General features: G+C 39.6%; 2 protein-coding genes across 2 annotated transcripts in view; one reads left to right on the top strand and one right to left on the bottom strand.

Annotated features, from left to right (window-relative positions):
- The window catches only part of ryr3 (ryanodine receptor 3), a 107,840-nt gene extending 99,216 nt beyond the window's left edge, over positions 1-8,624 (top strand). Inside the window, exons 97-108 of the mRNA XM_062436959.1 lie at positions 545-742; positions 864-994; positions 1,337-1,379; positions 1,587-1,714; positions 2,147-2,207; positions 2,399-2,545; positions 4,105-4,239; positions 5,905-6,061; positions 6,268-6,332; positions 6,611-6,711; positions 6,799-6,850; positions 8,516-8,624. Of these exons, the coding sequence (XP_062292943.1) occupies positions 545-742; positions 864-994; positions 1,337-1,379; positions 1,587-1,714; positions 2,147-2,207; positions 2,399-2,545; positions 4,105-4,239; positions 5,905-6,061; positions 6,268-6,332; positions 6,611-6,711; positions 6,799-6,850; positions 8,516-8,611 (1,314 nt within the window). The 3' untranslated portion in view covers positions 8,612-8,624. The remainder of the gene's footprint in view (positions 1-544; positions 743-863; positions 995-1,336; positions 1,380-1,586; positions 1,715-2,146; positions 2,208-2,398; positions 2,546-4,104; positions 4,240-5,904; positions 6,062-6,267; positions 6,333-6,610; positions 6,712-6,798; positions 6,851-8,515) is intronic.
- A 2,006-nt stretch (positions 8,625-10,630) lies between these two features.
- Positions 10,631-26,090, bottom strand: part of aven (apoptosis, caspase activation inhibitor) — a 37,758-nt gene continuing 22,298 nt past the window's right edge. Inside the window, exons 3-6 of the mRNA XM_062437678.1 lie at positions 17,248-17,318; positions 12,539-12,634; positions 11,212-11,512; positions 10,631-11,018 (exon numbers count right to left, since the gene is read on the bottom strand). Of these exons, the coding sequence (XP_062293662.1) occupies positions 10,873-11,018; positions 11,212-11,512; positions 12,539-12,634; positions 17,248-17,318 (614 nt within the window). The 3' untranslated portion in view covers positions 10,631-10,872. The remainder of the gene's footprint in view (positions 11,019-11,211; positions 11,513-12,538; positions 12,635-17,247; positions 17,319-26,090) is intronic.

Genomic DNA, 26,090 nt, shown 5'->3' with positions numbered 1-26,090 from the left:
ATATATATATATATATATATATATATATATATATATATATATATATATATATATATATATATATATATATATATATATATTTAGCATTTATGGCAGTATAAAAACTAAGCAGATATAAGTGTTTATGCATTTGTAAACTATACCAGTTCATAGAATATGGTAATAATGTAAAATATGTCTTGAAAGGTGACAAGATAATTGACAAATACTGTATTAACACTTAAAAAATGTCTTTATATCTGCTTCTGTTATTATGTAACCATTATGTAAAATGATTATATACTGCTCATAAATGATAAAAAGGGGCACTTAGGGTAAAGTGTCGCTGTTAAATTTTTGTTTTAACACAAGAACAAAGTTTTAATTTAAGTCAGGAACCATCTTATCAAATAAAAAGTCACTTGTCAAACAAAACTACTAATCCCGCCAGACATTCCAAACTTAAAGAAAAAGGTTAAAACTAAAAGCAAATGTTATGTGAGAATATACTCGAAACAGCTCAGATTATTCATTGTTTACATGGTATACTCTTCTTGCTCTTTAGGTCACTGGTGACAGTGATGAAGACGCGGATGATGAAAATGGCTGGGGTGAGGAAGAGGAGGATCAGGACACATTCTTTGACATGGATGAGTTTGTGCTTCATGAGAGCTCCGGCTACATGTTACCAACCCTGCGCTTCTTGGCTATATTCCACACCGTCATCTCCCTTGTTTGTTTGGTTGGGTACTACTGTCTGAAGGTAGAGATATTCACCACACTAGCTAGCTACAATAGAGCTGAGAATCATTTCTTTACAGATGATACCATTGTCGTATGTTTTGTAGCTGCAGGTTTTACTCATCGCAATGTTTTGCCTTTAGGTTCCTTTAGTGGTGTTTAAGAGAGAGAAGGATATTGCCAGGAAGCTTGAATTTGATGGTCTCTACATCACTGAACAGCCGTCTGACGATGACATCAAGGGCCAGTGGGATCGACTTGTCATCAACACTCCGTGAGTCACTCACCTCTATCAACATAAATCTCAAATGTATCTAAATCCGATTTATCTAGATTATTTCACAACTTGACTTCATTATGATAAAACTTCTTTCTCTTTATACAGATTATCACACTTAAAACTTTTTCTAGTAACATTTTTTCACCATGTGTCAATTAACAGGATGCAGTGACTACTACTGAAATTGTTATATTCAGTAGATTATTTTAAGCATTTTTTTCAATATATTATTGACTAAATAAGAATCGAAAGGCCTTATATGAGGACAACATTTTTATCAATCTAAATTCATCACATCAGCTGAATTTAGTCTCAATTCTCCACTTTTCATTGCAGATCTTTCCCCAACAACTATTGGGACAAGTTCATCAAGCGCAAGGTGAGAATTAAGAAGACCACTCGAGAACACTGTTGTCATTACTCATTTAGTTTTAAATTGTTTAGTTAGGTACATTCATCCTGTAATCTGCCTGTGAACCACCCCACATCAAATCTACTTTTAAATATTTGTAATATAAATATGCTCTCTGCTGCTACAATTTCTCCCTTTGATATTAAGTGACAAAGCTGATCTCTGTATGTGTAGGTGATCAACAAATATGGTGACCTGTACGGAGCTGAACGCATCGCTGAACTGTTAGGCCTGGATAAAAGCGCTCTGGACTTTGACCCCACAGTGGAGACTGAAGAGAAGGAAGCCTCTCTGCTCTCCTGGTGAGAACAGATATACTTTTACACAGACAGTGGATGTAGACATGATATCAGGTGTCTGCATACTATAGGTGGACCTGTTCAGACATGTGCAGTCTGGGAGGGATTTTAGACTCTAGTGGCTGGAAAATGAATGTTCAATGTAATAGATTTCAACATCAAGCCAATTTAATTGCTCAACTTTCTTTTACAACCACTGACAGCCACTATCAAGTGTTAAAATTGTTCTTTTTACATATAATTACCATACATCAATAGAATGATGACAACATCTGCTCTTACTCCAAATTCAACACAGTAGCTTTATAGAAAACCAGACTGAAAAAATTCCATTAAAATACATAAAGTAAATATTTGTTTATGTTTACAAGTCTTACAAGTATATCAGTGTAACACCACGACTATTATTCAACATTTTTGTTTTCTCATTGACAGGCTGAGCTCCATTGATACAAAGTACCACATCTGGAAAATGGGCGTTGTTTTGACTGACAATGTAAGTTTAATTCACATGAAAGTGAAAAATAAATATGGTTGCTGTTTCTGTATGTGGAATGGAGCATTAATGTCAAGTTATTACTATGAACACTGCTCTCATTCAAGAAATGTCCAAACTGATGATTTTTGGTGATTGATGATTTTGTTTTCATAATTTATCAATATTGAATGACTTGTTTTTCCTTGTAGTACTTCCTGTATCTGATCTGGTACAGCATTATGTCCATTTTTGGACACTTCAACAACTTCTTCTTTGCTGTCCACCTGCTGGACATTGCCATGGGCATCAAGACCCTTCGCACCATCCTGTCTTCTGTCACACACAACGGAAAGCAGGCAAGTATTTTTACCACCAGAGGGAGCCAGAGTACAGAGCAACAGCTACTCCACACTCAACATGTCATGGCTGTCGACTGTCCAAACAGCATTTTAATTTAATTTTTTGTTGTCAAGGTTTCTACACTGACCTAAAAAAACACTGAAGTCAATAGAATATAATGGGAGTTTTGAATTGGGTTAAAAGTTAATACTTGTTAAAGTGTGGGGAAAGATTTTTTTAAACCCCCATTTAACATTGAGGTACTTGTTTCTGCAAATAATCTGCATCTAAATGTGGTCATTGAGAGACAATAGGGACAAAACAACAAGCACTGGGATCCATTCTGAACACCAGCATAATCAAATCAAGACATTAACTTGTGGAAAAAAGGATGGAGCTTTGAAAATAGAAACTGTATACACAGATGTATCATGTCAGGTCACAGGATATCTATAAGCAGTCATGAGACAATAATTAATGGAAATAAGAAAACATGGAAAGTTAGGGTGACTTGATTTTCCTTTTTATTCATTTTAATAGGTTTTTCCCATTTCTCCTGACCTTTTAATAGTCAGGCTTGTTCACACTTTTCTTACTTTAACAGGTTTTTGTGAGAAACTGTGAAGGGAACTTATTTTATGTAAAAGTAAATGAGTTTTAGATAACTGCCTGAAATAGACAGAGAAAAGTTATTTGAATGACAGTAAATTGTAATCAATGCAAAAGTTTCATAAAGGTAATGGGTCAAAATTAGATAGATACATTAAAGGAACATTACATCTGGAATATATAGCTGAAAGTAATGACTAAAATGATAAAAGTAATGAATAAACAGTTGAAATAGTTTGCTAAAATAGCTAAATAGATGGTGAGTAATGGATAAATGGTTGACATATTTTGCTAAGGTTAAAACATTCAGCTTCTGCTATTTTAAAGTAGTGAGTTGTAGGAATGCAAGGTTGATCAGCTGGACCTAAAACATGACTGAAAAAAAGTATGAATATTTACTCAAGCTTTAAATAACATCCAGTTCAAAGCAGTTGGAACAGGATCACTTCTGTAAGAAGGCAGGGGAACATAAGATAGAATAAATTGGGAATAGCAGGTTTAAACTGTTGTCTTTGTGTCAGATGTCTGACAGTACTGTCAGAAACTATCTGACAAAATCTGACAAAACTGACAATCTGACAAAACTCCTAGCTGGATTAGATTTTCTGAAGGTCTCAAAAATCATTGAATATTGATGAAAGCTGCTCCTGAAATCCCAATTCAGTTAAAGTTTAGAGGCCTTGAAAAATATTTCACTTCTCTTGTGCTCCACCAAATAAATAAATAAAAACTGCCACTGGCATTGAAATGTTGCTCTAGCTCTCTGACAGCAGCTGCAAAAATGAGCTTCACAGTCTACATTTTAACAAGAACGGTACACTCATTTGTGCTCCCAAGGAGGCTGCTGTCCTCAAGAGTTCTCAGCTCCGATTGTCACGGAGAATAAATAAAGGTCAAAGTAAAGGTTTCAGAGCATTGCAAGTACCACATTTTAATGAATTTTCTACTTTTTTTTCTGTCCTTGTAGCTCGTACTGACTGTGGGTCTGCTGGCGGTGGTCGTCTATTTGTACACCGTGGTGGCCTTTAACTTCTTCAGGAAGTTCTACAACAAGAGCGAGGACGAAGACGAGCCCGACATGAAGTGTGACGATATGATGACAGTATGTCTCGCCACTCCGATTTTCTTTTCACTTCAGAAGAATGAGTGGAAATTGAAAACGTCTTCCTTTTTTTGTAGAAGCTGCAGCCTTTCCCCAAGGGCAAATGTTCAAAATCTGAAATGATTACTAGAAAGCATTTTAATCCACTGGCCTCCATAGGTTTATAAATGTGGGAAGGGACTTTTGGAATGATTTGAATATATTTTTAATTTGTTAAAGTTGTGCTTTGGTTAAGATTTTGAAAACTATTGCGTGTCTCTAAATAGAAGACACTTCATAAATAGTGTATTAACTTTACTTTGCCCTCCTTCAAAGTAACTGCTTACCAGTTCTCAGGAGTTCAAACTCTTTTGTATTTTTTATGAGACATCCTTCACTTCTTAAAAGTTATACAATGCAGGATTTTGCTAAAAAAAACAAACAGTCCCTCTCAATCATCACTTATGATTCACTAGAAGTGTTTTGTTGTATTTATATACAGAGATTCTGTCCTCTGACTGTGTTTTCGTATCATTTTTGCGGTGTTTGGGACGCTTTAGGCATCTTTAGGCAGTGGGTGTGTCGTCCCCAAGCCAATAATAGTGCGCAAGGTGTGAGGTCAGGATGTGAAGTATTGTGAACAGGTTACATTGCTGTCTCCAGATGAAACTCTGCATTCACACAACCAAAATTCAGCAGTGTTGCACCTTCCTGCAGGGTTGTGCAGAGGTGCGGGGGCGTTTAGAACGTAACCGCTGCGAAACAATCAGAAAACAACATGTTTATTTATCTGATTCACCGCTTTGTTCTCAGCAGCAGCGCTCGCTCTCGTCATTCTCCGTCTAGCTCGCTCCATCACCGCTGCTTTCTTTCAGCGGTTGAGCCGGGGATTAGGGGCCAACTATGAATGCTGTGTTTACAAACATTCATTCATTCAGTTTCTGCACCGCTTTATCCTATACAGCAAGGTGTCAAATATGCGGCCCGTGGGCCAGAACTGGCCCGCCAAGGGGTCCGATCTAGCCCACTTTCCTTCCTTACATGCTTCCTACCTTACTTCTTTTCTTCCCTCCTTCCTTCCATCTTTCCTTCCTATCCCCCTTTCCCTTCCTTCCATCTGTCCTGCTTCCCTCCTTCCTTCAATCTCTCCTGCCTGTCTTCTTTTCCTTCCTTCCTTTTCTTCCATCTTTCCTGCCTGTCTTCTTTTGCTTCCATTGTTTTTAATGGTCTGGCCCACATGAGGTCAAATTGGGTTGCATGTGGCCCTTTAATGAAAATGAGTTGAATGACACCCCTGACTTTGGGTGAGGGGTGGGGTACATCCTGGACATTTCGCCAGTCAATCACAGGAGAGAAAGACAATTATCTACTGCCAATTTAGAGTCACCAGTTCACCCAACCTGCATGTTTTGGGTCTGTGGGAGGAAGCACAGGGAGAACCCAGAGCCATCTTGCTGTGAAGCGACAGGGCCCTTGACAAATCCTGCATAGTATACCTTTAAGACTTTGGCTGAAAATAGACCACTATGACTAATAAAAATAACCTTTCCATTTTTTATTTTTCATTTTCATCAACCATGGAATAAAAAACAGCTGCTCTACTCATCACTTCAGCTTAAACACATGTGAAATGACTCAATCTTTCAATTTATCCTTCCCTTTTTTTTTGTCTCTCTCTCTCGACAGTGCTATTTGTTCCACATGTATGTGGGCGTGAGAGCTGGAGGCGGTATCGGAGACGAGTTGGAGGACCCAGCTGGAGACCCCTATGAACTCTACCGTATCTTATTTGACATTACCTTCTTCTTCTTCGTCATTGTCATCTTGCTGGCCATCATTCAGGGTACACAATCTTTTAATGGATGGTCGTATTTGTTCGTGTGCCGCCTTAAAAAGCAAATACATGAATGAAAATGAGATAAACTGATCTCTAAATGTTACCAACTGCTTCTTTTTTATTGCGTCTGTGTTGGATAACAGCTTTGTAGTTGTGTTATAAGACATGTCCTGCTTAGTGCTCCTCTGACAGACTTTTGCACTCTCCTTCAGGTTTGATTATTGATGCCTTTGGTGAGCTGAGAGACCAGCAGGAGCAGGTGAAGGAGGACATGGAGGTAAGACTTAACTTTTCTGTATAAGGAGAAATATTACAGCAACGGTTGTCAAAACTAGTGTAGCTGCAGCGTATTAAATGTAGAATGTATTAAATTATATATTTCTTGGCTCTCTTTGATAGTACATTTCACTTTGGGCTCTGGGAATATATGGTGGAAATTTCTCTGTGTGCTTTGTTCTGACAATTTAATGCCAAACTAAAAATAATCAGCAGATTAACCAATAAGGAAAATAGTCATTATCTGCAGCTCTAATCCCCTCTCAATCCTTTTTTCAGACCAAATGCTTCATCTGTGGCATTGGGAACGACTATTTTGACCGGACGCCTCACGGGTTTGAAACCCACACTTTACAAGAACACAACCTAGCTAACTACCTGTGAGTGCAGCTTTAAAAAAATGATCAAACTCAGTTAGTTAGTTGAGGTATGTCTTATTTCTAACGCCAATGTTTTTCTCTGTACAGATTCTTCCTGATGTACCTGATTAACAAGGATGAGACTGAACACACGGGTCAGGTATGTGTTTTATCTTCACTTCTCTTTTCTGATTGGACATGAGATGATAAATGCTCACAGTACAAAATGTGACAATCTCAAGACAGCAAAGGTAGTGATGTTTCTTAGTCTTAGTTCAGTAGGTTTTTTTTTTTTACTTGTGCAACATTTCAACCCACTTCATGTTGCATAAGTACGGCTTAGCAAGAGGAAAAAAACAATGCGTGGGTTCACTTTCACTTTTTTTAATATTAACTTGTTATTGTCCTACACCTGAGATTCAAGTTGATTTTATTTGATCTTCATGCACTGGTCTTATGTCATAAATTGCAGATACAGGAAATGCAAGAAAAGCTTTTGTTGCAGCTTCTCCACACTGATAATTCTTGCTCTTTTTGACACATCTGACTAATCAAATGAAATGATAATGCTGTCACCATTAGTGATGTGAATGGAAACAGTCCTCATAATTAATTTAATGTAACAGGAACCTGGTCTCCAATTTGTGAACCCTGATGTATCATTCGGTGTAAACTTTTACTGTATGTCCACAGCATCCAGCTGCACCACAGCTCACTCATGCCTCCATCACTGTTCACACATAAACAGCATTAACATAACACATAAACTCTTCAAACTAATTAAATATATAAAAATGAAACATATTCACGAGGATAAGATAAACAAAGGACATTAGCAGCAGCTGAGATATTGCACATCTGCTGAGTTAAATGTCCTCTGGAGACGTTTTAGAAGCTACATTTATAATATAGTTTAAAGATGTTTTGCTTGTTATAATTTACATTTATTTTCAGCTCATGTGGATGCCTGTGGCTGCACTTGAATATATTGGTTAATTAAAAATGTATAATATACATTGCTGAGGGTGTATACATACTCACAGCACAATTGATGTCATTAAACTGTATTTTAACTTCATATTATACCGTTTCATATTCAGTAATGACTTTATCTGCAGTGCAGCATTTTAGTAATCACAGAGACTCTCTCTAATTACAAATGTAGCCTATTTACTGTGTGAGACAAAGTCAGTAACAAATGAAATTTATAATTAAAAGTTAATTTTACTACTGTGAATGAATCCCAGTATTCCTGTACATTCACAAGGGAATGTCACACTTCATAGATGTCAGCTGGTCTAGCAAAAATAGACCCAGTGTGTAAAGATTGTGGTGCAGGAAAAAGAGCCAGACACAGTGGACACACTCAGACACTCACACACACCGGCTAGCATGGCAGCAGATTGTCACACACAGCCGGAACATGACGCAGCTGCTTGCTGTGGACATTACAAGCAACATTTTTATCAGTCACAACCCCCCCAAAAAACCCTCTAATGCAGCTAAAAAGCCCTTTTAACAAAGTTGTGGGACACAAAAGGTGGTAAGTGGTCAAAATTGGACCAGGAAGGTACATGAGATGGCTTAAAATTGAGTCTCTATTATGAGATAAACTCCAAAAACCATAATCCCATGCCCCCTCAGTGTGTAACACAGGCTTTGTTTTATATTTGTAGTCCTTTAGCTCCAGGCTAACATCTGAGACCTGACCGAGCTCCTCCAGAGCCACAGCAGACATTATACTCCTTATCTTTTTATGTGTAAAACTGCTAAAGCTTCATCGACTGCTCTACAACTGCCAGTTATTTTTCCTCTACCCCTTCAGGAGTCATTTGTGTGGAAGATGTACCAGGAGAGATGCTGGGACTTCTTCCCCACTGGAGACTGCTTCCGTAAGCAATATGAGGACCAGTTGGGCTAGAGAGAGAGCAGCCCCGCTCAGCTCCTCTCTCTCTACTTTCCATCTATCTGAAAGACACTCTAAACTTGACTTCACCCTGTTAACAGAACCTGAACACTTTGCTTGACTTTTCTCTGCTGCCATGGTGTCAAAAAAAATGTAAAAGAAAAAACATTCATTTTGAATTTAAATACACACACACACACACAACGTAATTTGGAGAAAATGATTTTAAGACTAGCGTCAGATGATTGGACATTTCAGGTTTGTGCATCCAAGTTCCTCTTCCCTGTTACTGAAAATAGTCACTAGCCACGACGCCTCTTTTGTGAAAATTCTTGTTTTGATTCACATTGCCTTTTCACTTGCTTAACCCCCAACCTGTTGCACAATTTGTTGTGTGTAGACCTTTGATACGTGTGAAGGGTTACAGCGTGACAGCTGAATGTCTGAATATGCACAATTTCTAGATGAACGCCAGGATGTTAGTGTCACTTGTTACCAAAACCAACCGAAAGGATGTGTGCTGCTATAGTATTGATCACTACCGATCCAGTTAACCTGAATGAAATGAGTGAGACCTGATCTGCCTTTTTTTTTAAAAAAGCTGGTTGAAATCTGTCACATGACGTGAGTTGTTAACAGAAGATGGTTCTTCCAGGACCAGAGATGACTCACTTTAGGTGTTTATCAAGTGCCGATGTGCCTTATGAGAAACTATGCAAAGAGAACTCATTTTTGTCCCTCCTGACACAAGCAGTGCTCTAGTTCTGGATTAGTTACAAGCAGATTTAGCTCGAGCTAGTTTTGTGGCTTTTAAGTGAAAAAGAGAAAACATTGGTTGTATAAAATCTAGACGATCCTTGTGTAAATGTCGCTTAGTTTGGTTTTATTCCCAAGCTGTGGTGTCCTGCCCGCCTGCACTTCTTTCCACAGTAGAAGAACCCCACAAAGCAGAGGCAAAGAAAAAAAACAAAAAAGCTTGGTTCAAGGATTTATTGACAACAAAATGGATAACTGCTATTGTATGGCCATTTGTATGTATGTAGTAGCTTTGGTAAAAAATGCATTTCTTTTGATGAGGGGGAAGAAATGAATAAAGTTATTGACGCAATAAACCAAACGTGTCATCCGTGGGCTGTTTGTCCGTCCCTTATTTAGCAGCTGGGATCCTTCTGATGGCGACACTCCCTGCCGTGTGTGCATTTCACGGCCTCAAAAGGAACAGAGGATTCTTCCTCTGAAGCATGCAGAGGGAACATTTTGACATATTCTCCATGATGTCCGAGACGTTCTGTCCCATTACTACACCTTCAAACATATTGTCCCTCACTCAGCCGAGGAAACTAAAAAAAAACTTGACCGCCACTTGTTAATAAGCAAAGAATAGCGAGCCAAATTGAAAGAAAATCCATCAATTTAAAGTCCTTTGAGTGTCTGCCAAGTATGTAAACATGAAAAATTGCTTTTTGTGCTGAATGTCTTTATAAGATATTTCACCTCAAGTTCAGTTTAGAGAGTGGATATTAAAGAGGAGAGGATTTAAATCAGATTGAACCAAATGAGATTGTCTTCATTGGGTTCAATAATCATCAATCAGTCATAATCTTTTAGTCCCCACATTGGATACTATTTAGGGATTTAGGGACAAACGCGATTCAATGTATTTCCATTCTGTAATTATCTTGCTTTACATTTGTTTCTATTGTTGATGGCAGAGTCCACCATTCCCACGCTGACTTCAGATTTCCTTTCTTTGCACGAGGGATTCACAGGACACAATGCATGTGTCTTATCTAGCAATACTGTTTCTAATGTTATCTCATAGATAAACTGCCTCACTGTATCAGAGCGGAATTAAGTTACCGCTGATGCAAACTGAACATTTACTGCTGCTGCTGTCACAATAAGAGCACTCAACTGGCGAAACATGGTGTGTGTTTTGTTGTGGAGCAGTCACAGGAAGCGATGGAGTCACTGAGGTTAACACTGATTACACTCATTCATTAAGAGGTAAAAAAAGGTCAAAAGGTAATTTTGGCATTTTTTAAACAGAAGTTAATTTGGCTGCTCTGTAAACTGAAGCATCAGTTGCTGTTGTGTATTTCTGAAGCTCAAGCAGTGTTTGCTGCACTATTAAACCACACTTTGTTACCATGGTAACCCCGGTTGTTGCCAAATCAACCAGGAGTGATTTTTTTTTTTTAAAGGATTTACAACTTTAAATTCTAATGTTCAGGTTCCTTTGTATACCTCTTCTTTTTGTTCTTTAATCAACACTGTCAGGAGATCATGCTGTCCAGCCAGTCCTCCAGGTCCTCCTCTGTCATTTCCTGTTTGATGGAAGCAGACTTGGGAGGCGTGACGTCTTTGTCTCTCACCTCCTCCATCTTCTCTTCTATCACCTCCGGTACCACTTCCTCACACGCTGCACGTTAAAAGAACACACGAAGGGAAGATTGTGATTCTTGTTGTTATAATGAAGTTTGAAGATGAACAGCAATCTGAAGAGGAACCTTTCCGAATACTTTCATCATGTGATATTCTGAACTCTTTCATTAATGTGTGGAAGAAATACAGTGAACATAATCACATTCTCAAAGCATGCTGAATATTCTCACCTTTCTCTTGACCATCACTCTTCTCATCTGCAACCATGACCGATTGGTTTCCTGAAACTGGTTTCTCTAAACTAAGCAGCTGGTCCAGCTCTTCGTCAGCATCATCCACCGGTGACTTGGCAGCACTCGAGGAAACCTGAGAGTCCAATCCAGATACTGACACTGGGTTTGAAGCCACGGGGACTTTCTGGTTGGTGCTAGGGACTTTGAAACTTGTGGACGAAGGAGTGAATGTGGCAGTTTTGGGCGTCTCCTGTTTAGGCGGGAGGGTCATAGTGGGCAACTCTACTGGTGTTGAGACCTGAAAAATGAGGGTAAGTGTAAATGCAACAGGAAACATGGCCAGATTGACACAGTATGAGGCTAAAGGAGCTGTTGACCCCCTTTCCTTCCTGTTTTCTGTCCACTAAGCACACTGTTATACCTCCAAACACCAATAAAGTGCACACTATACACAACACATTTCACATGGAGATCTACCTACATGGAACTACCAACCCGACAGCCACACCTGTGTATGCCGTATGTCATTTAGTTCTTAGTAATTTGATTTATTACAACCTTATTTAGAAATATGCTCCACCTGGTATCAACAGGTAAGAAGACCAGCATTCCATAAGGTAAGGAATAGATTATGATGCAAACTTATGTCATTTGCACCTTACGTTATCCTTTACTGAAGCATGTTGCAGAGTTTAGAAAAACAAACATACAGCTAATTAAATTAAATTACAGCAAACCAAATGACACTGGCTGGCTTTAAGGGCCCCTTGGGGTATTGCGCCCTAGGGCATTTGCCTACTTTGTCTGGCTGGTAATCCACTCTTGGCAGGACATACTGCAAGCTCTAAAGTCCTGCGACCAATTACCAATATTAGAATTTTCCAAGCAGCAAATGCCAGTAAAATTTTGTCTATACAAAAGTGCATTTGGTTTTGTGCAGGACAGCAAAATGATGACAAAGGTTTTAAATGTAATATCCTAAGAGATGGTGTCCTGGATAAAGATTTAGCCTTAATCCATGTCTACGTATTTGTTGGTATTGATTTGTTTTTTTGTCTCAGACTACAGACTCCCTGATGGAGATTAAGCCTAGTCTCTTTAATGTTTCACATACTACCAGGAAAAAAGCAAGTATCCAATTAATTCTGGGAAATGTAAAGAAATGAATTTTGCATTATAAAAAAAAAAACTCACTTGATTTTTCTCAGTTCAACCCCTGACAAGAAGTCTGAATACTTAACAATTTAGATTCTTGAGTGATCACAACCTGCTGGATGTCTAATGATGAGGGGATATGTGCAGGAGTTGTAGTCTGAATACCTACCTGAACCAGCTCAGCCTCCAGGTTGAGTCTCTGATGGAGAGGCACTTCTTGAAGGCTCTGGGCCAGTGCAGGAAGGTCCACAAACACTGCAGACATCTAGAATGAAAAAAGGAGGTTTGCAAACAGGATCCACATGTGTTTGGTAACAGCCTATGTTGGAATATACATTATTTATTAAGTGTGAGGTGCTTTTATTGAGAAGGTCCTGGAAGGGATGTTCAGGTATGGGAGCTGGGCAGTATGGCTATTGATGTTGTTGTTGTTGAGCATGGCAGCCGTCAGTAAAGTTGTGGTTGGCTTTTCGTATAACATGGTAGCAGAGGATGATTAGCAACTACAAAGTCCCACCAGGCTTTGACGAAGGGAAGCCATACGAAAGCTGGAAGAATGAAGTCGCAATCTGGACGAGATTTACGTAGCTTGAAAAGGACCAGCAAGCACAGGCTGTGGTTTTGGCACTTTCGAGGAGAGCAGGAGAAACGGCGATGGAAACACCAGTAGATGACTTGAATAAAGATACCGGTATGAACACTTTACTTGCAAAACTTAACAATTTGTTTCTCAAAGAAGAAAAAGACAGAATCTATTAAGCTTACTCAAACTTTGACAAGATTACAAGAGACAGTAGTGTGTCAATGGCGGATTATATAATCGATTTTGAACAACGGTACTCCCGGATGTGTACAAGATGGAGCTTCATGCCTCTGTGTTAGCTTTCAAACTGCTGGATACTGCATGTCTGGACATGAACGATCGACAGTTAGCTCTAACAGCATGCACAGATCTGACATTTACATAAATGAAGTCAGCATTAAAGAGGATATTTGGAGGAAAAGTCCCTGCATCCAGCATGGGAATCAACCAAGAAACTGTTTGTCAATCCACATTTCACTGGGGCAAGGACTGTCTACACAAAGGTGAGCAGGTCAAGCTGATCGAAGAGAGTAACAGGAATGAGGCTGATGAGTGTAACATCACTCTGTACACAAAAGAGTCGCCCACTGAAGCAGAAATCTTTATGACCGAGTTTTGGTTCAACAATTATTGACACTGCATGCACACGAACTGTGTGTGGACAGGAGTGGTTGGATAACTACGTCACTGGACTAAGCTAGAACAAACTGAACGACTTGAATAAAACAGAAACACTCAAGTTGATGACCATTCAGATTTGATGATGGAAAAGTAGTATATTCCACCAAGAAGTTGAAAATGAGCTAGGCAACAAAACGGAAGATCTTGTTGAAGCTTCATAAACAATTTGGTCATGCTTTTGCTGACAGACAACAGAGACTTCTAAAAAGTTCAGGCAACAAACATCTTGCAAGAACTTGTGAGTGAGTGTGAAATATGTCAAAGATACAGTAAAACTACACCAAAGCCTGCTGTTGGTCTACCATTAGCATCTCAGGACAATGAAACTGTGGCTGTAGATCTGCATGAACTTGAACCAGGTGTGTGGTATCTACATGTTATTGACCAGTTCACACAGTTCAGTGCCGGCAGCATTCTGACTACAAAGAAATCTTCTGAAATAGTGAAACACTTTGTCCATGACTGGATAAGTGTGCATGGTCCACCTCAGAAACTGTTCAGTGACATGAAGAGAGTTTAAAAATGACGAGAGAGACATGGCAGAAAACTTTATCATAGAAGTAAAGACAACAGATGGTCACATCCAATAGAGCAATGGACTTTTGGAGCGACACAACCCTAACAATCTTTGAGATCACAATCAAAGTAAAGACGAGCAATCATTGTGACTGGAGCATAGCTACAGTCCTCATTAGAAAATGGGACAAATTGTGACATATAGAGACAAAGACGGAGCGACCTTACACACAGCTAAAGTAGGGCGTACAAGCAAAGCTACTGGTAAATACAAAAACTGGTTCAACAGCATATTGAAACCACTAATGTTGCAGACACCACAGAGGCAACTGACATGTCAAGTGTAGAAAATCTTCAGGTAGAAACATATGTTACTGACACAAATAGCACAGATGTATGTGAGGATGCATTTGTAACAAAGATGTATCATTTGACTTGGCAAAACATGAGGAGATAAAGAGCTGGACTGACAACAATGTGTTTGAGGAAGTCAAGGATGAAGGACAAAAGTGCATTTCCACCAGATGGGTGTTCACCCTCAAAGACACAGGCACTGGATAAATACCTAAAGCATGACTTGTGGCTCGAGGTTTTGAGGATTTAGAAGTGTCAGAGCCTCAAAAGAATTCACCCACATGTGCTTCAGGGTCTCGTCGACTACTTCTGACAGTAATTTGTCAAAGACAGTGGACACTTCACTCTATGGCTTTCCTACAAGGCATGGCACTATCGCGTGACATTTACATTAAACCCCCTCCTGAGGCTAAGAGTGAGGGAACATTATGGAAGCTAAAGAATGTGTGTATGCTCTAGCAGATGCTTCCCTGTACTGGTACAAAAGAGTGAAAGAAATAGTGATGACAGCAGGAGGAAAAATGCCTCAAGTTGATCCAGCTGTTTTCTACTGGCTGGATCAGGACTGGGTTGCAACTGGAGTTCTTGCCTGCCATGTGGATGACTTCATATGGGGTGGGCACACAAAGTTTCTCCACAACCGTTATAACTCAGCTTAGATCTGCATTCCTCGTTGGTCGTGAGGAACATGAAAACTTCTGTTATATGGGAATAGACTTTGTGACAACAGAAAATTGCAAATACACCAGGAGAACTACATCAAGCATGTGCAGCCCATACACATGGATCCTTCACGAGCTGTAGAACAAGTGAGAAGGAAAAAGATCAGCTCAGGTCTAAAATAGGCCAAATCTTATGGGTGGCTGGACAGAGCAGGCCAGATGTAATGTTTGATGCCAGCAACTTGGAATCAGGCCTAAAAATTCCAACTATTCATACAATTCATGACGCAAACAGAATAGTATGTAAACTCAAGTCGTAGAAGGTAGTGCTGAACTTCCAATACTTGGGCAGTGACAGTGCTTTAAAGATGATTGTGTACAGTGATGCCTCATTTGGAAATCTCTCTGATGGAGGTACACAAGGAGGATACCTTATTCTCCTAATGGGGGGAATGGAAAGTGTTCACCCCTTTCTTGGCATTCTGTCTACACTCTTCTCAGAACTTACTACTGGAGATGCTAAAAACACTGCACCAGTAACAGACAATCATTCACTGGTTGATGCACTCAAGTCTACAAAGTCAATCACTGAGAAAACACTCCGCCTGGAAATGAGTGAGCAGCATCGAAGAACTCATTCAAACCCAAAAGGTTCAGCAGATCCTTTGGTGCAACACTGAAGAGCAGCTTGTAGACTGAAAAGTGCTAAGTGTTGGACAGTATAACTGTAACAAAACCTATTAGTGTTATATTATATTCATATATGTGTTTGTTATTGTTGAGTTTAAAAGCAAAAAGAGTGAGTTTGTTAAGTCTCAGATGTGAATATTTATGTGCTGGTGGTGGTGTATCCGTTTGATAACAGCCTGTGTTGGAATATACGTTATATATTAAGGAGAAGTGTAAGGTGCTTTTATTGTGAAGGTCCTAGAAGGGATGTTCGGGGACGGAGCTGAGTGGTATGGCTATTGATGATGTTGTTGAGCATGGCAACCGTCAGTAAAGTTGTTGTTTGTTAGCTAACCACAAAAAGTTGTCCTCTTTTCGTATAACATATAAAGCTGAAACGGTAGTTTTTATTTGAGAATTTTGACTAGATCTAAAGGGTATAAAGTTACAAGGCGGGTGAAAACTTGGTACATGATTGGACTGTGTATGAAGCACTGGAGGGTTTTTAAAATCAAACATCAGATAGAGGAACTAAGTCGACCTCAGTCACTCAGTCAGTCCGTCAGGGACAGATATTGGCGTTTATAGGCTGGTCCTTGTGGTTCAGCCAAAAACACTGACATGAGGTCAAAGTATTGGTAAAATATTGAGATCATTAATCAAACATGAGGCTAAAAGAGTCCACAGAGGTGGAAAATCTTTCAGTTAAAATATTAAATCTTTTGTAAGTGTTACAAGTTGCGTATTTGTGTAGGTCAGTACTGTTTGTAATAGTGCACACATGAAACAAAACAATGTAGTTCTTACTCTCTACACAAGAAAAAAGAGAGTTCAGGAATCATTACATAATCTGACTGTTTCATTGCTTTGTGTGCTGCTGGTAGAGACAAATTCACAGACCTTTCATTTTGAGGCTGATGGCAAGATAATTTGTTTTGCAGCTATTTGGACTTCATTTAAAGCATTGGCCAAGTTGAAATTTTGACTTGATTATAAAAAATAAAAAAAATTAAATCAAAGGAGGACAAATTTCATGACAATCCATCCAGTAATTGTCAAGAAATCTCACTCAAAACCAAAATGTCAAATTCCTGGGGGGGGCTATAGGGAAAATCAGTGGGATCCACTGTCTGGGAATCATATTTGTACAAAACTGTAAATATTGTATCAATGAAAACTCTTCTGGGCACTGTGGATATCTGCTCCATATGTCATGTCAATCCCTCTTACAGTTTATCTGGAATAAAGTGGTTAACTGACAACCAACCACCCATCAGACATCACCATCCATAGAACCACACCGCTGATGTAATGTCTGCTTTGAGGGATCCATATCTCACAAAGTGGATGAAATCCATAAAAGACAAAGAAGCAATGCAGAATGGTGAAGACAGAGCCAGAATATAGATTTACCTGACTGGCTGCAAATGAGTCCATCTCCCAGTCTTTTTCTTCTGAAAAGCGGAATTGAGTGAAGGAATCCCCTGAGAAAACACACACAGAAACACAGTTTGACATAACAGTGCCACAGTCAACTCCCTACAGTCCTATTAGTAGCTAAAACCTGGGTGTTACAGTTCAAATGAAAATGTATCCTGACTTTGTAAACACAAAGACAACTCTTGGGCTGTGTGTTATTGATTCTCTTGTTCATATAAGCTGAGTGAGTGGCCTTCACACCTAAAATGTGTGAAATGTTAAACCGGTGTTTCACTGGAAAGCAGTCTATAGCTTTGTGTAAACAGCTGATCAGTATGAGAGCTAAAGCAGTGCAAGAACGTGATGCCGCTTTGCTTCCAAAACACAGACTGGTGCTCAGGGCTCCGCGCTGAGGCCTCGTGATTTATAAGCACCAATGGCAGCAGTGACACACGTTCAAGCAGACGGTCGACGTGTTTTGCATTCGTTTCAGAGCGGCTGGCAGTTTGAAAATGAACACGAGAGAAAAACTGTGTCGCAAGAGAGGCGCGGAGGGTGCCGAGTCAAAACACAACATCCATCACAGAAGTTTATTGGAGACACAGAAAAACAGTTGTGAATGTGATGAAAGGTTAACTGTTGGAACATGGAGGTAGAAATTCTCTGATACTTCATCATGCTGACACTGATTTTTTTAAGTCATGGCGGAGGATTGCTTTATTGTTTTTAAAAGGAATCATTTGACATTTAGGGGAATGCACTTGTTTATTTTCTTTCTTAAAGTCGTACAATGGGTGATACCGCTGTCAAGTCTGTGTATTAAATATGGAGCAGAAGCCAGGAGCTGAGTGGAAGCAGGAGAAACAGCCAGACTGCTTCTCTCTATTGTTTTGTGCTGCAACCAACAGCCAGGCGCTATAACGAATACTGTTGTTCAACAAGAAACGGGTACACAATTCATTCCCACTGAAACCACACTCATTTTTATCTTTTATATAACTTAATTTTGCTTAGGCACCAAACACACACACGAGATTAAGCTTCATGCATGTAATTAGTGACCTGACATGACATTATAGCACAAGTGATGCAGGATTTTTGAGGCTGATACCACCATACTTACTACTACCAAGTACTTTTAGTGCAATGTGGGTGAAAAATGACCAATTTTCTGACTTTCAGAAAAGAGCAGAGTTGGCTTCCTGCAACAGTTGAAGTGGTTGTCACCACAGAGCCTGCAGCAGAAACAAAGAGAAGAAGCGGACATACAGCAGGCTTTATCTCACTGGTTCAATCAAAGCACTGTGATGCTGAGCAGTGAGCAGGTGAAGGTTTTTTTGTCGTTTTTTTACAGGGTGGAGTCACACACAGCAGATATAGGTCAGTCTGCCACACACAGATGGACGGTCAGTGGGAGACCTGACAGAGGAGCTGCAGTCAGTCACAGCCTCTCACTTTGTTTCTCTGCCCCGCGTGGGTTATATTAAAGACTCGCCGTCTTTTAGGCGGGACGCTCTGTGCCATCTGCAGTTGTCCTTGATTGTTTTGCTGTACGGGAAGTGACGGGGGTCAAAAAGGAGAGGCTGCGGGAGGGCTCTTTGTCTGCAGGCCTGCTGTCAAACAGCCAGAGAAAAGATGATTTATGAATAGACGCATTATCGAGGTTACAATGACTGGGAGGCAGACAGATAAGAGAAGGAAATGGGAATGTCAGCTTTACGTGACGGGTGAGGGGGTGGATGCCTCTGTGTTCAACGGCCTTGGGTGTCTGGTATCAGTGAGATCGACCGACTTCTACCCTCACAGGTAATCTGGGCATATTAAACCTAGATTTAGTGGGCAAGAAATCGAAAACCAGATCTCACACCTGGCTCACAGCCGCTAATATCTTAAGCGGATCATTTATAAACAATAATCTGAGCAGCTCACCTTCAAAACAAAGCAGGGACCCATTACTGAGTGATACAATTCAGACAGCTTCAAACAGGTGATCTATAGTCAGCAAATTAACATTTTGGCAAGCATGAGGCCAGTTTGACTAAAATGAACCACAATTGAGCTGCATGGTGTCCTATAACTATCACACCTATACTTATTAGGTCACTAATAAACCCAGCTGAAGCGTTAATTAGCCTAAACTTCTTTGTCCACATACTCTTTCACATGCATACAATAGTATGAACTTTCACAGGTTATATATGTCTATAATCTTAACATACTCAATTAACAGACATATATGATAAACAAAAAAAGCAAATTAGCAATTAGCAAGCTGGAACCAAAGAATGTTTAGAATTATTCCTTGAAATATATCTGTAACTAGAAATGCTCAATTGATTAACTGAATAATTGTTGAAACTCTACATTGCAGTAAACTGAAGAAATAATTTATAAATATTTCATATTTCAATTTTAATATATTTTTTGTTGTTTGTGTTTTGTTAATTTGTAGTTAATGGTGCTAATGAATGAAGTTCCAGGCCAATATTAGAAGTGGACGATATGGATAAAAACCTCTATCACTCTGAGCTGATTTCCTGGCTATAGGCCTGTCACAATAATAACGTTGTCGACTTATTATACAATAACGTAATTATCGACATCATCATGTCTATATATCGATTTATATGATACATGGATATGACCTTAGTTACCCTCCATTCTTCACTGTGCACGTCCTGAGTGGAGACTGCAGAAGCGAGTGGCGCCACTTATATGGAATTAAAGGTAAATAACTCTGCCCCGGCACATAATGGCAGTCTGTGTTTTTACGGAAGAGTAGCATAGTAACTCAATTAATTTTGTTGTTATTGTTTTGATATATTAATATTTTTTGGAAAATCAATTGAAAACATTGCCCATTATGTCTTAATCAAGCAGCAACCACGACAGCTTGAGATTGAAGCCAATGCAGAAGTACCAGGGAGAACAACGTTACAACGCTTTGGAGCCAGCTGCTACATGCTGGCTCCAAAAAATCCAGACTCCAATTGACCCCATTCAAAAAGTGTCAACTTCTCTCCAGAGATACTAATATGTTTTTTTCATTGAGTCATTATGGTCTCAATCACTAATCTTAGGCCCTCTAATAAGTATGCTGGTGATAATTCTGTTAATTACTGCTCTGTTAATTAGATTTGAAGATGTGTAATGGGCTTTGATGTCTGTGGGTGTTGATTGACAGCTGTGATTGACTGCACTTTTTAATGTTGTATTTTTCTCAAATATGAATGTCAGTACCAGCCTAAAAAAAATCCAGTAATTCTTAGCTTCTATTGGAATCAGAGAATGATGCATTAAAAACTCACTTCCTTAATTAGGCCACGATTTGTGTGTTATAATGAAACGCAGGGAAACCTGTATTATCATGTCATTGAACTGTTATCTTTACACTCCAGTGTTAATGAAACAGTTCCAGGAATAAGAGCGCGACATCCTCAGTTCATTCCTCTTGCTTTGTCGTCGTTCATGAATCTAAATGAAATGACTCGGTGTTAAAAGGTAAATGGATAATCTGCATCAAGGTGAAATGACCCTTCAGCAGCGGCTACAGGAAAGCAGCCCGGCCTCTCACTCTCACGTTCACTCTTTTTTCCGGCTCCTGCTACTCTCTGTTTAATATCTTTTCAGACCCTAATCCTCCTCTTCCTCCTCCTCCTGATAGCTCTGTCTCCTTCAGTTGGTCTCTAACACACAGAATTGCTGACACCGGTGAACCGCCTCCCTCCTACACCCCGGAGCCCAGTGTCATCCCGATCTTTGTGTCCATGGAAATACCATCCCAGGTAGTTCGGCTGCGCTGACACAACCATGGCAACAGCTGCCAGCGAGAATGAGAGACACTTCTGTCAAACCTCCAGAAGACGGAGAGAGACAACGGGTTGGGAGGAGGGGTGAGTAAAGAAAAAAACAAAAAAGGGAAGTGAGCAAAATGAGAGGGCGATGAAGACAAAATGAAAGAATTAGAAAGGGAGAGAGAGAGAGATGGAGAGACACAGAGAGGGAGGGAAACAAGCTCTTCATACTTGCTCATCCAAACAGATCTGAGACTTAAATCCTCTCTGCCGTCTTCGCTGACACTGTTTTAACAGCACAATTTGATCTACAGAAGATCTGTCACTTCAAATCTGTCATCAACCTGTGTGAAAAACAAGCCATGTGGTTTCCAATATGTAAAAACTGTGTGTAGACACTCCACTAAGCAGTAACACTTACACTGATCATACAGCTGGATGTAAAGATCATCAAATTTCAATTCTTCCTTGGCAATGACTGAAATGTATCCATAGCAAAGGGTATTGTATCGAGTATTAGTTGCCAACTATTAAATTAATGAGTGATTCATGAGTGAATGATTAATAAATGAAAATCGAATGAAAAAGATGCAACTAAATGTGATTATCCACCATTTCCATTTATGTCATTATGTGTTTATCAGCATATGTTTCCAGTTATCCAGACATTTTCTGTCATTCCCAAACGAAACACCAGGAAATTGAGTCTTTTACCCTACATGCTGGGAATGCTGGTAAATATTGCTGTGATAATACTGCCTGCCACTAAAGCTCCTGACCTCACTGTACGCAACTGATTAGAGATCAATTCACAGTTTAAATGATTGTCTAAGTGCGTCAGTGGCAGTTGGGCCGGTAAACCTGGCTGAGTTATTTCACAGTGAATAAACAGTGCATTAGTCATGCTGTGGGCTAAGTGGCTCGGCTGGCATTGTGTAACTCCTGTATAATGTGGTATCCTGTCTCTTGACATCTTGCTGGCTGAACCCCATATTAACAAATGTGGCTTTTTGCTCGCAACCCCCGTGGCTTCGCTGAGCTATCTATGGCTCGCTAATGCCGAGTCCCGCTCTCATCTTTTATAACGGGATGTGGTTGTGCGCTCTCGCTGGCCTCGCTCCCGCCTATGTGTTCCTCTCTGCTCTTTTACCGCACCACTCGACTCCACTCTGCTCGCACCCCCAGTGCTGTTCATCTTCACCCCTCTCCTCCGTTCTGCTCTGTGAGACTGTCTAGCACCAGCACAGAGTCGGGATGGAGATAAGACACGCTGGATCTGCATCACGTCGCGATGAACAGGGATCGAGGAAACCTATACAAATTGTAATGAGACAACTGCATCTTTATGACAAGTCAGAACAACTGTTTTTAGCAGTTGCACCTTGTTTTATCCTCGATTTGCAACGTTTAAGATCATTTTCAATTACATATTTTTGGTTTTTAGTCTGTTGGTCTGACAAAACATGACATGTAAATAAGTCAACAAGGTCTGTGTATTTTACACTCTTCAGACATTCTGTAGAATAAACTGTTAATTGATTAATCTACACAATTACTGGCAGTGATTAATTAATAATGTAAATAATCATTTGTTGCAGCCCTGTAGCTTGTCTGATTATCAGTCATTTCTCAAGGGTTTATTGTTGGCAGCACAGCTATAAATTCATACAGCTGACAGACTGTTAGTCTAGCCCTGAAAAACTCTTGGCGGGAATCTTACGATGTTTATGAAACATATTAGCAAATCTAACCAAAATCCATTACATAAACTCTTACTTATATACATTAGAGCTGAAGCAATTAGTCGATTAATAGATTATTCAATCAACAGAAAATCAACTGCCAACTATTTTAATAAGTGATTCATCTTTTTTAAGAAAAAAAAAGTATTAAAATTATCTGGCTCCAACTTCTTGAATCTGATTATTTTGTGGTTTATTCAGTCTTCCGTGACGGTAAACGGAATATTTTTGGGTTGTGGACTAAAACTAAAACAACAGACATCTGAGGTTACATCATGGGTTTTGGGAAAAGGCCATCAATATTTTACATAATTTTCCAACATTTTATAGACCAAATAACTAATTAATTAATTGAGAAAATAATCTACAAATGTATTGATAATTAAATTGAATGTTGGTTGCACCCCTAATTTGCCATTATCTCTTACTGGTTTCCATCTTAAACCTAAGTTACAGCCTCAGTTAGAGAAGAACTTTGTGGACTTGCAACATGAGGGTTATGCTACTTAATATGGGCATCTCAGTATCTGGAAGATGATGCTATTATTAAGTGCTTTTACTGTACATACACATACAGTGAATAACATCTGTAAATACAAACATCCTATAAGTATCCTGGATTGCATTTCTGCCAAAAGCCTATCATCCTGTTTGCCAGAGCATGCTGATGTCACCCTGTCGGTTGCTGAGCTCACAGAGCAACACACACCACAATGGGCATCTATGATGGTGTGGCCCAGTCAATAAGGGTGTATTCAGTCACACCTTAGGTATACAGTTTGCTGCACAAAGGCAGTCTTCTCAATGTATACGTCTGCAGTCTGGTCGTAACCTTGATTAGCCCTCTTTTCTGTAGCAATGACAGAAACAGGAGGGACACGTAAGGAGCAACAGTAACACTGCTAAGTCTCTTGTAACACCTGCAGTGAAATGTTGACATTTTATCTGACTGGAAGAGGAACACACACATTCCCCGCTCCCCCTTCCTCCTCCATTTGCTAGTAGAGTAATGGCGTGTGATCAGTGAATGATTACTTCTTTTAAACTGCCTGTCGTGGCAGCCTCACTTTATAAGAGAGGAGATGGAGCAAGACGGCTCATAGAAAACTGAAGAGCTATTGAGTGTTATTACTATTGTGACAAAGCCCATTTGATGTGCTTGCTAGCACTGTGTGACGTTTAGAAGTGGGGCAGGATGGAAGCTGTAAGAAAGAAGGGTAAAAAATGAGGAAAAGACTGAAGGGATGAATGATGAAATGGTGGGAAAAGATACACAGAGCTAAGAGAGAACACAGGAAAGGCTGTTCGGGGAAACTTCTTATTGTGATCTGTGGAGCCGATCGTCTTCAGAGAACTACACTACCTCCAGCATGCTCTCTGTCACGCCTTTTTAACCAAACCAATTAGCCCAACACGACATTTCGCTGAAATCCACTACGCGTCGATAAATCACTGTCTCCACTAATTGCAATTAAAATCCAGAGCAAACCAGGCGAGACAATAAAGACGGCTGAAGCTATTTACTCTTAACTTTTAATGGTGATTGTGTGAGGCTGTGTTTATGTCAAAGTCATATCAGAACAGCTCCAATCTACCCGAGGCCCCGTTCTCATTAGGCATGTGTTTTATTGGCGTGCAGCTTGTTTGGTGGTAAGAGGCTACGGTTCAGGCACCACCTACCTGGGATCTAATCGATCATTTTCAAACATTTGATGTGGACGTCAAGTTTAATATTCACATTAGGGTCCTTTCTAGACATCCTAAGGTCAACTTATGTGTTTCTTTTCATACGCATTAAATGAGGGATTGCTTTGATCAAAAGAAATAAGTGGTACATTAAATCCTCCCTCTACTAGTAAAGCAACAAGGATATTCTAATAAACTTCATTTCAGTGTTGTAACCACTTTACTATATTCACATTTAAAGGGGACCCATTATGCTCATTCCCAACTTTATGTTGTTATTTTTGGACTCCACTAGAGTTGCTTTTCATGATTCAGAGTTCAAAAAGATTCCTTATTTATTTTATAATGGCACTTTATGCAGACCTTCAGTTCAGCCTCTATCTCTGTCTCTTAATAGGCAGTTTTAGCTCCCGTCTCTTCAAAGCCCCCTTCCTGATAAATCCACAGATAAAGGTAAATTCATATTATTTTGAGTGCTTCCTACCAGCTAGCAGTTTACAAGTTTACAAGTCGATCTGCAAATGATTTTCTTGAATAGGGGAATAATTGTTTTAACGTTTTTGTCTAAATAAAAGTCTAAAACATTAAGACATTCAATTAACTGTCATCTATGATGAGGAAAAACAGAAAATGTTCACATTTAAGGAGCTGATACAGTCAGACTTTCTGTCCTTTTGCTTGAAAAATGTCCCATTTGAGATACTAGAACCAACAACTATTGGAACATTTTTGTTCGAAAAATGTCTAAATAGATTAATCAATAATCAAAATAGTTGCCAATTCATTTTCTGTCAACCGCCCACTGCAGCTCCATTTTTTAATATTAGCTCTTTATTTGAGGAATGGCAACACAGCTCCAGTATAAGGGGAAACGCCAGTGTAGTGCGTCATCACAAGTGATAGAAATATATTTTGATCTAAAATGATTTGTTCAGCTGGTGGAGATTAAACAAACCGGACATAGTGACGACTTCATTAAATGACAATTAGAAACTGACCTGTGTGACATGATATGACAAACCAAAGACTCCCCAGTGTGTAACAGTGTCAGTGACAGCGATGCAAGGAGACAAACCACACAATAATTTGATCTTGGAACACAATCAATACAAACATCAATTTCAGAGCTAAATAGCCTATTATCAATCTTACCAAACAAATAATGCTGAACAATACCTGTTCTCTTCCTGCCGTTTGCAGTAACACAGCCTCACTCTGGGCCCACAAAGAGATGATGGAGACTAGCAGGCTAATCAGGTGAAAATGAGCGTGTGCTTTAGGCTCACATGCAGCCTCCCAGCACTGGTCCCTGTGACTGAAATAACCATTGGACTGAGAGTGCCGGGACATCTGGGTCCCTCATTTACACGGATGCAAGCAGCCTCAGCTATAAGATTAGCTGAACAGACATGTAAACAACAGGGGTTGGCTGATAATCAATTATTTGCAGACTGAAGCAGCTTCAGTGAGTGAATGGAGCTGTGTTTTGAAGGTAAGGCAGCAGATATTGCCGATGGGTAGTAATAAACATCACAATCCTCTACGCTTGAGTCAGGAAAACACCACAATCTTATTATATATTTCAATGATGACAAGTATGCCCATTTTCCCAGTC

Source organism: Scomber scombrus, chromosome 17, assembly GCF_963691925.1.
Source record: "Scomber scombrus chromosome 17, fScoSco1.1, whole genome shotgun sequence".
In the NCBI taxonomy this organism is placed as follows: Eukaryota; Metazoa; Chordata; class Actinopteri; order Scombriformes; family Scombridae; genus Scomber; species Scomber scombrus.
Note: the sequence above shows the minus strand (reverse complement) of the source record. Positions and strands in the feature narration are given on the sequence as shown.